Source organism: Morone saxatilis, unplaced genomic scaffold, assembly GCF_004916995.1.
Source record: "Morone saxatilis isolate NCDOM2014 unplaced genomic scaffold, NCSU_SB_2.0 Contig2, whole genome shotgun sequence".
NCBI classification, from domain to species: Eukaryota; Metazoa; Chordata; class Actinopteri; family Moronidae; genus Morone; species Morone saxatilis.
In genome coordinates, this window is record NW_023339762.1 from 21,578,235 (window position 1) to 21,589,093 (window position 10,859).

Here is a 10,859-nt window from a genome sequence, read left to right on the forward strand (position 1 = left end):
TTGGAGATGGTGCTGCGGGTGTAGAGTGATAAGAAAGTCATGTTTCTGAGGCAAGGAAAGGGCAGTGAGCTTGGGAATGTATGTTATACTCTTCCTAATGGGCTTCACTCAATGCAAATTGGACTCCGTGTGTGTTAGTTTGTTTGTTCATGTGTGCATTTGTGCATGTGTCTGTGTCTGTCTTCCTGAATCCCACAAGGCATCCACCCTGCTTCTTTACTGCATGCGTGCCTCCAGGCATGCACACAACACTGGCACTAATCCAGAACTGAAGCAGCTCCAAACAACCGTGTCAAGCTTTTAACACTTAACACTTATTGATCCATCAGTGAGATTTTCTCTGCCTTTTACTTTATAAACCAGCCTTTCACAGCCTGCAATTTTGTGAGTAAAAAACAAAACAAAAAACAAGTACTGTACAGTCTTTGAATAATCACCATGGTAGTGTTTTCCTTTCATGGCCCAAAACAGTGGTTTTCCTGTAAAATACTTTCAGCTGCAGTTCTATTCCAATTAACCTTTAATGTTGTAGGAGTGTGTGTGTGTGGTGTTTGTGTGTGTCGGGTCGTGTGTGTTGAGTGTTGGTGTGTGTTTGTGTGTGTGTGTGTGTGTGTGTGTGTGTGGTGTGTGTGTGTGTGTTTGTGTGTTTGTGTGTAGTGGGGTGCGTGTAGAGAACATACAAAAAAGCTCAAATCAACTGAGGCCATATGTGTGTGTACACACCTTCGCCAGTCGCCCGTGAAGGCAGACAGATGGAGCATGTCTAAAGCATCACCCACACCGCTTTGGCCTCTATCCCACAATTCATTGTTCCTTCTTTCCTCAACTTTTCTTTCTCTATCTGAACTGCCCCCCTCTACACTTTCCATCTGACCCCTGTGTCTGGGTTATGCCCCTCAGCCTGAAACACAAATTTCAGCTTTGTCAGAGAGTCAGTGCAACATCAAAGCTGCCTGTTAACAGTGAAACTAGATAGCGCTTCTGACTAGCCAACTGAGCCAACATGCTAAGGCTACACACTGAGAACAGCGGGATGTAGACACACACACTCCCACACGTACATATAAATGTTAGCTGTGATTCATTGTGCCTTTCTCACCACCACCTGGCTGGTCATAAAATGACAGTCAGTTCAAATCTTGGTCAGGTGTGTTTGAACTCTAACCTGTCCAACATGAAAAGCAAAGGCTTTTTCTCCCCAGGAGGCAACATCACACATGTTACACTGCTCCCATATGTGTGTCCTATATCCTGAAGCCACTGTGATTGAGTTCACATGAAACTTCAATCAGGTCAGAAGACCCCATCATGTGCTGAAAAGGGTCAAGGTCAACCACTGATCTAGAGTCAGATTACTCTCATAAAGGCTCCATAAGGGGGGATGTAACCATATCTGATGTATTTGAGGTTAGAAGTAAGCTCTACTGACTTCTTATCACAGTAACACATCTATCCATTAGTGTTCCCCTCCATCCGCTAAAGGGAACAGAAAAGTTGGGGTGGTCTGTTTAGCAGAGTATTTGGAGGTCCTCGTTTTTGGTGGAAAGACTAGTGATTCTACCATTAAATATATTGGTTAATGACTTTCAGCACTAATAAAATGTGTATTTTTCTACACTGTGGCTTAAAGATTGGAGTGTGAAGGCAAAATTAAGTAGACACAAAGGCTAGTGTCTACCCTCCCACATGTTTAACAGTCTAATACACCAATATAACATCATCAACTAAGCACCAGGTTGAGAGGATTATAACAAAAATGGCGTCTCTCGTAGTCTCGAGGATTCTGCAATAAGAATCAAGCCAGACTCCCTATAATGTTTGATGGTGTGGCCCACACAGATTTGGTGGTTTTGGGTTTCCACCAAAAAGTTTTATAAAGCGTTCAATAGAGGGTGAGCGGGAGAGATTGGGAGGCCCAGGAGAAGTCTGTATCATTACCAGGCACTCATATTGTAATCACTACCAGGTTTGCACTGCTCTCCTCCACCACCTGAGTCTGTCATGCATGCTAACGTTTACGGACACTTCACATAGTCACACACAAAAGCGTCTAGGCCAACCAGTAGATGTCTAGAAAGAAAAACAGAATGTCATAGATGTTCCAAAGTACACAGTATAACAGGATGCTAAATCATTTCATCCTGCACACAGAAACCACGCTGATATACACCCAACATTAAAAACATCTGAGGACTTGGAAGAAACAGCCGTGATGGGGAAAAGAGGGGTGAATATATGCTGTTCTGTTCTCTTTGATGCTAATGAGGAGCCCACCTCTGCTCACTCACACTGTGTCTGTTCATTATTAAATGTATAAGAGCCAGCTGGCTCTGTGCGCATACACACGCGTGTGTGCATGGGTGTATGTGTGTTAAGGTAGGGTGCAGATTTGTCTGATTTCATCACAAAAACGTTTATGTGTCGATGATTATCTTCCAGATGTCATGCCCTCATCATAACCGAACAATCACAAACACATGAATTCCTAGAAGTGAAAACATTAATTGAGGAAAACAAACACAAACATTCAACCAACTTACACACATCCGAGCACACACTTTAGTGGGAGCTGCATCCCATTTGAATGCTTGAGTGCTGCCCTTAGACAGGCCTCCATATATCTGTTTAAAAAGTGGAATTAACCTTTACACGCAAGCACTTTTCCACTGACATTTTAACATATAGATACTCTGAAACACACACACACACACACGTCTTAGTGTGTTCTGTGTGAGCAGGCTGCAAGTACTTTTCTCACACATGCACGCAATAGTATTACCTTTACTAGTAGCACATTTATGTAACTGCTGACTATCACCATTATTGAACAGTAAAGTACTGTGAGCACATATTTGCAACCCACAGTCATATCAGTTCATTTTGGAGGAAAGGGGACAACTGTTACTGTTCTGTGGAAACCCAACAACATGAAATTTAATTTCCTACAACATATTTACTTTCCCATTTTTTGTACACACACATTACTCTGCACTTTACTGATTTGCACTTCTGGTTAGATGCTAACTACATTGCTAGTACCTGTACTTGTGCAATGACAATAAAGTTGAATCTAATATTTAAAGCCAAGAAAAACATCAGAATTATCAGGTTTACTTTAGAACTAAAATAAAATCTAAATGTGATGCGCTACATTGCATTCAGGTCATCTAAATATTTTCAACCACTTGTCTCAGGACTAAAAAAGGACAAAAACAACCATAATTGTTCTACAAAGGCAACTCAAAGAAGATCTGAGGGGACCCTAACGGGATTACAGACAATTAGCACCTCTTTAAACCCCTTAAACCACCAGTCTCGAAGCTAATTCAAGCTCTAAAGGAGCAATTCACCCTTCTATCACCTGGCGTCTCTTGCTCACCTGTAATTTACCTACAGAAAATGAACACTTCAATAACCAGAGGGCAATGGGATTAGGAATGGTTGAGAGAAAGAAATGTGGTCTGTGAAAAAGCTGTTCCCTTGATTAGAACCTATTTGTTAACTTCTGAGGGTGCATGTTTGTGTATTGGCTGGCATTCATCACATGTCCGTCAACTACATCAACTAAATCAAATCCTTTCTAATTTCAGATGTAATCAGGAAAAGAAAGCAAAGAATAAAATATGTTAAATGAGAAGCAAGAATATTACAGAACTAAAAACACACAATGGAAAAAAAAACACTGTCTAAGATTAGATCTGTTATTTTACTGGCTGTGATACACTTTGGAGAGCATCTAAACTGCTCTTGTCCGGTCATGCATGACTCCTACCTCTCCTTGCTAAGTGCCATGCGTGGGGGATCTAAATTGGGATTCTCCATGGACTCCATTTGTGGGCAGCGCAGGAAGTAGTAAAGGGTGTGGAGGGCGTCCGGCGACCAGGACACGGGCTGCTGGGGACGGGCGTGACGGGCTGGGCTCAGTCCTGGGCGCACTGAACTGAGGCGCTGCATGTGGTGCATTGCACGGGACACCAAGTCACCTGGAACAAATGAAATATGAGAAGGATCAGAGTTAGATGGTTTAGTAGGTATTTGTTCTAATAATTATATGCAGCACGTTCATATCATTTGCTAAATTCTTCTAAAGTCAAATCAAAGATCACTGCATGAAATGAAATTAAAACTATAACAATAGTTCTCATTGCTCAGTATAAACCCTGCAGGCTCTAATCCAACTGCATTTCCCCTTTTCCTAAACAACTTACACTACCTTCCTTTACTCATTACTCTCCCTCCATGTCTCTAGTGGTATTTGCCATTAGCAGTGTCATTATCAAGTGAGCTCAGCCAGACGGCCAGTCTAAATAGCCATTCATCTTTAATCACTGAAGGAGTTAATTGGCTAACAGACAGCTGATCACAGGCACTAATGATCCGTTCAACTGTCTCTGGACTGATGTATTTCAATCACTGCACTCAGTCTGGAAAGGTGTCAGTCACATGATAAAAGCAAAGATCTGTGATTAAGTCTAAGTAAAGAAATGCCTAAAATTGGCGAGCACTCAGAAAACACTGAGAAAACAGTGCTGTGCTGAGATAAAGACATAAGAAATATGCATTTTATCAGTGGATTCATTCACCCACACTGTGAGCTAAGAGGACAACTCATGCAGTTGGATAAAGGCCAATGTGCAGTAGAATATATGAAACTTTATTATCCTAAACAGACATGGATAGATAGACAAAACGGCTGCAAGGAGTCATGTTTGTAGATAACAACCTAGTGTGTGACCATGGGTGTCATAGCTAGAGTATGGAGAGGCAAAATATCCGTGGTCACAGGGAGGGGATGTGGAGGAGGGGCAGAGACAAGCAGAGTGAGGGAGGCCAGGTTGAAGTTGGGATTGTGTAACGCTCATTTAGCATAATTACCCCTGGGTTAATTTCTAACCAGATTACTGAGTGGGAGGGTGCAAGGGGGGCAATGCTGGGGAGTTCAGCAGTGTGAGTGTGTATGTGTGGGTCTATACTAAGGGGTCTGGGGTACTTCGAGGGGGGTTAGATTGCAGTGGCCCTCCCTAAACAGACCCCACTTCAAGCTGAAGGGCCTCCTTTGTGTTAACCACCACCAGCAGTTCCTCCAGGAGGTCTCCCAGGAATTCTTGCCCAAGATGGAGAGCCTCTCCCTGGCTTTACAGCTCATATTGTGCCACGAGGCTAACTTCCAGGGGTCAGAAGTATATTAAACGCTTCATTCTTAGATTATAGCTTATATTGGAGGCCATGTGGAAGGCTAGAACTCAATAAACTGTGACATGACTGCCTTTTGAATACATACTGACAAAATGTGCCTCTTAGGTTAAAGTTGCAAGATAATTAAATGTTTCCAAGAATTAGATAATTACAAGATGTCGACTATACTGTCAGCCAATTCAATACAAACATGTTTATACAAGTTTTTATCTGGACTCTGTGTGACCCCAGATTTATAAATGGCTTTACAAGCTTTAGCAGAAAGCTCATTTAATTTAAGTTAGTCCAATCCTGATCCTTAATATTTCCTTTAGTTAACTGGATGGTCACATAGTTTCCCATAGCTAGTGAAGACCACCACAGAGATGAAAATGAAACATTCAAATGTGTCTGAAAACAACTTTCAGAGCCAGTCTACTGCTTACACTATATTTCCCACAATTTTGGACATTTAGCCGAAATGTCCAGTATCCTGCCATCAATTATCCATCATGTTTATGTATGCTGTGTGTTTGTGTGTCTGGCCAAGTCCAGTCTAGAGATCCAACAGGACTGGGCAGCTTAGCACAGATGCTCCTGTGTCTGCCCGGTCTCTTGGGCTTAGATCAGAGTGCCAAGCCCTCTGTGTTTTTGTTGTGTGTATGCGTATCAGTGTGTGTCCGTGCGTGTTTGTAGGCGTGAATGAGTCTGAAGGATGCCAGCCCTGCCCAGAACAGCCCAGCTTCACACCACCCGAGAGATGTGGCACAAAGAGACCACTGAGCGAGTGAGAGAAAGTGTGTCTGTGTTTGAGAGTGTGTGTACACTTTCTTAATGCCTCGCTAACGGTGCCGGTGTATGAACGTGGCCTTGTGCTGGTGGAACAAATGGCAGAGTGTTAGTTCATTTGGAGAAGGAAACCTATCCAACACTAATCTCCATCCCTCCTCCTCTCTCCCTGCCCTGACAACCTCACTCTTCACCTCTCTACCTTTCCATCATCCCCCCCCTGCCCCCCGCCCTGCACACACACACACACACACACACTCCATCCTTAAACTTAATCCCCTACCTTTCCATCCTCCATCCCTCCACTTCCCTTCTACTCCTGTCTTTTTCACGCTTTTTAATGACCTGATCCAACTTGCCAACTTCATCACAGCCTCCGGTTTAAACAAACCATAATGTACAGTAGAGTACAGTATGGCTATGTGCATGTGTGTCTGCATGCCTCTCTGTTTACCAATCCATCATGTGTATGAAAGGTGGACATCTCATCTCATGGGAATACTGTTGGGTCTCTGTAAATGTTTAAGGAGTTCGGTCTAGACCTGCTCTATTTGAAAAGTGTTCTGAGATAACTTCGGTTATGAATTGGCGCTATAGAAATAAAATTGAATTGAATTGAATTGAATTAAATTAAATTGACCCATCCAATAATTCAAACTCTGATGGTTAGCGAAAAATAGGTCCCAGGAAGGTCCTCACTTCTCAGAACAAATGTACACTTTCCCTGATTAGATCCTTATATAAGGTCTCAGCATTGTGGGGTACATTTTAATATAACACCTATCACAACCTGACCCAATGTATATATAGGACTGACACTTGAACTTGAGAACAGAGATGTGATTGAAGCTTATGTAAAATACCCAAGAAAGAGTTTGTCCATATATCTTCAATATATCTACTGCCCAAATGTCACACTAGTGCTTCTTATTAAGCACTTCACAGATACAACACAGACAACACTGTGTGTGTGTGTGTGTGTGTGTGTGTGTGTGTATCAGCCCTCTCTTTCCTCTGATAAAACTGACATATAGCTATATAGCATAATAAATAAATACTAAAAAACTCTTTTTCCATGTTGACTAACTTGACTGGGGAAGAAAGATCACAGCACCAGTTAGTTTGGGTTGACCTGACACACACTGCTTAGCAAAACAGACCAGGCAAAGACAATATACAATCAGAGGACTTTATTCTCCAGAGCTCTATGTGTAGATAACCTATTCCATTGCTTATTTTTAGAAGATTTTTAGAAGAAGTGCAATAGATGGATTTCACAACAGGGCACATGATGGGACTTATCATAAAGTGATAAAAATGTCATTCTATTATTGTTGCCTGGCGCTTGGCTGTCTGAAATAAAAAACATTTCCTGTCTTCCAGAGCCAGTGAACAGTGTGGGAATAACAAGGTGTGTTTAGATAGTTATCAGAATGTGGCCGAGTATGTCAGAGTTTGTAGTATCATTTCTGGGATCTTTGGGTTACTTCTAACTTCTTCTGGTCTCTAATAACCAGAATCTTTTGTTCACTGTTGTCCCTATGATTGCTAATACAGCCCAGAGGAATTTAATAAATTAATTAGTAATGTGAAAGAAATCTGCTAATGCTAAGTAGACAGGCTATTCTGGACTACATGTACTCACTGAGTTCAGAGATGCTGCCCACACAGGTGGCCAGCAGGGACTGTTCCAGCGTCCTCAGCTCCAGCTGGGCATAGGCATCCTCCCTGCTGTCCACAGATGTCTGCTGGTTCTCTGTGTAGGGGCTGAAATGGGCCGGGAGAGACAAAACACCTATGGAGACAAAAACAGAAAGAGAAAGGCATTTATGATTAATATGGTAAGTTTGTGTGCAGTGCAAACAAGTTTCCATAAGTTCTGCAACAATCCATCCACACTGCTTCTACAGAAGTCCCTAAACAACTGCTGGTGGTATTTACACAGTATTTATAATCCTGGTAACATGTAACCCACACCGCTGAGGGCAAATAAACACACAAGGGAACGTGAGCCTTGCTCTGAACACATTCAGGAAAACAAACAGAGCGAACAGTGACATCAGGCTAATACAAACAAAACAAATGCACTACCCATCAGAAATGGGCAGAGGGCTCACAGAAAGAAATACCAGACTAAGATCAAGTTAAGAATTCAGTGTTACTGCAGATATTTATATATGTGTGATTCATACTGGTCATATCTGCAGGTATTTTGCAGAAGTCTGAAGAAACAACTAAAATAATGATGCTTTCAGTAGATACATGATTGTTAAAGCTGATATGACTGCAGTATGCGGGAACACTCAGTAAGAGAAAGGTTTGGTGTTAGGTTCATATTAAGGATGTCATCAATCAACAGAGTGCTGAAAGGGCCAGAGACCACCAGCATCACAGGACTCTGACAACCCCTACAGTAGACCTTTTTTACACAAACACACACACAGAGGAAGATTTGCCATTGCCAAAACAACAACTTCACTAACAGTACAATAAAAGGTGGTAAAGGATGAGTTTTACTGAGTTTTACTGAAGTTATATGATTTCATGGTAGATTTGCAGGATGAAATCACCAATTGAATTTTTTTTAAGGCTACTCCATCTACTATCATGGCTTGTGGTGTAACTAGGGTCAATCTAGGACACGTGTGGCATTTCCTCTATGGATGAACCCTCTGGAGACCCAGTAAGCCCAACCCAGGCAATTTTTGACAAACTGGATTTGTAATGTTCAGGAATAACACGGCAAATCGCTTTTTTGAATACAAGTCAAATTAAAAGAAAAGAAAAATGCACAATTATGTCTGTGTCTGTGTAACACCAGGTTCCCTCTTTTATTCTACATGAAAACCGGTTGTCAGACTAATTGCTGGTGAGGAGATAACATCATTCTTACATAACTCAAAGATGTCATCTTGTTTTTTTAACTGCAGTACATCGCTTGTGGTTGTTGTTTTTCAGCTAAAATGGATATAAGTTGTAACAAGTAAAGGTGAGAACACAGACTGTTGTTTTCTGCCTCTTGGTAGGTCTCTGTTGGCTGTTCGCTCTCACACCTTCTTTATCTTTGTCTGGAGCAATATGTGGTTGTATAAGAACTGCAGTGTGCTGTTAGTAGCTACTGTGCCGCTAGTTGAACACAGTTACAGTAGCTGCCCAAAGGTTAACCTTTATTTTGGCTTCAGAATCAGAGGGGGGCTCTCTGCCAGGCCAGAGGAAATGAGTGGGGGATGGCTGGGGATAGAAAAGAGAAATGGAAAGAGGAAAAATGATCGGTGCAGGTTTGTGATTTATTTACAAAGCCTGAGGAAAAAAGCCTCCTCATCTCAAACTCTCCCTTCTCTCCCAAAAGGGAAAAGACGGGCTACCATCCCTAAAATTACATTCCCATGTGCTTCCGGTGAACGCTGTCCTCTCATTAGAATCTTGAGAGGGAGGTTGAGAAAAAAATAAATAAAAACATTCCCATCATCTTACTTGGAGTCTCATCACCCTGTGACACAAGAGGAGCTTGAACTTTCAAGAAAAAATAGGAGGAATCTAGGAGGGCAAAGGACAGTAACTAACCAATCAACCTTTTCATAGAATATACTTATTTTGCCTACAAATATCTTTCCGCATTGTAAATTGTGTGACATATGACTTAATGTGCTTACTTTAAAACACACACTGTGAGCACATTTTCAGAAGATATAAGACTTGCCCAGACTTTGACTCCCTTTAAATTCAGGTCAAAACATTTATGTTCTCCACTGCTACTGACTGAACCTTAAACATCCACAATTATCCAACTCCCTTTGATTTGATTCTCTGTTTTTAATTTCAAAATTGATTCTATTTTATTGAATTATATATAAACATATTGCTTCTGTGTAGGAAATGTTCTACTACTGTAGATAAAGTTGCCTTCACGTTTCAGTCCACCGTCTCACATGGAAATGCTTATTATGTGAATATAAAGTATGGATACACAATATGTTGCAGTGAGTAGTTTGTGCTATGAGTGAGTATAGCAGCACAGAGTAATGGCTCTATGATAGACCAAACTGCTGCACCAACACAGTGCTTTGTCATGCACAGAACAGTAGCCATCACAGCCTAATTCGCAACACGGTGTCAACTGTTTATGGACACAAGCACACACAGTATTTACTACAATAAAGGAAAAGTAATCTACGAGACATGTTCAGTATTAAAAAATCACATGTGCTGGATGTAAACATGATCCAGTCTATATGACGGGCTGTGTACGGACTGTGCTATAAAAACAGTGAGAGGGAAACATTTTTGCAGAGAGCTAGATTTCTCAATTGAGTTACCGGGAACATGACATGTTGACTTCCTAAAAATAAAGCCAAACAGTGAAGGAAAAAGTCACTTTGGTCTAGAGTAGTGCTTCATAAATGAAAAACACATTGATAGAATTAAAGATATGTTCACTCTGGCATACTGCCAAAGGGAATCCAGTCTCATGCAAAAAGTGTAACTCCATCTTTTTCTACCTCTCTCTACCCCCCCCCCCCCACCTCTCTCTCTCTCTCTCTCGTACTTTCTCTGCACCATCTGACTTGTATAATATGTGCTGACTCCCCGTTCCAACACAATGGAAACGGCTGCCTCTAGCAGAGTACCACTGCTACAAAGAACCAGCACGGCAGACAACCAAATTATACACACGCATCAACACATCCCTGTTCACTTACACAAGCACAAACATACCCAAACATTCACGACTGTGCATATCAAGTATGTTTGCGCTTCTTTGATGTGTCACTTCAGGTATTTTGGTAATTATGATGAGGCCTTTACTTTTGTGGCTTGTTAAATATTCTTTAAAATAACACTGAGAAGACAAACTTGGGTGAAACATCTGAAGCTCAAACATTTCAAACAAGACC

General features: G+C 41.5%; 1 protein-coding gene across 1 annotated transcript in view; it reads right to left on the minus strand.

Moving 5' to 3' along the window:
* The window catches only part of abtb2b (ankyrin repeat and BTB (POZ) domain containing 2b), a 44,812-nt gene that overhangs the window by 9,640 nt on the left and 24,313 nt on the right, over positions 1–10,859 (minus strand). Inside the window, exons 2-3 of the mRNA XM_035665630.1 lie at positions 7,610–7,759; positions 3,773–3,983 (exon numbers count right to left, since the gene is read on the minus strand). Of these exons, the coding sequence (XP_035521523.1) occupies positions 3,773–3,983; positions 7,610–7,759 (361 nt within the window). The remainder of the gene's footprint in view (positions 1–3,772; positions 3,984–7,609; positions 7,760–10,859) is intronic.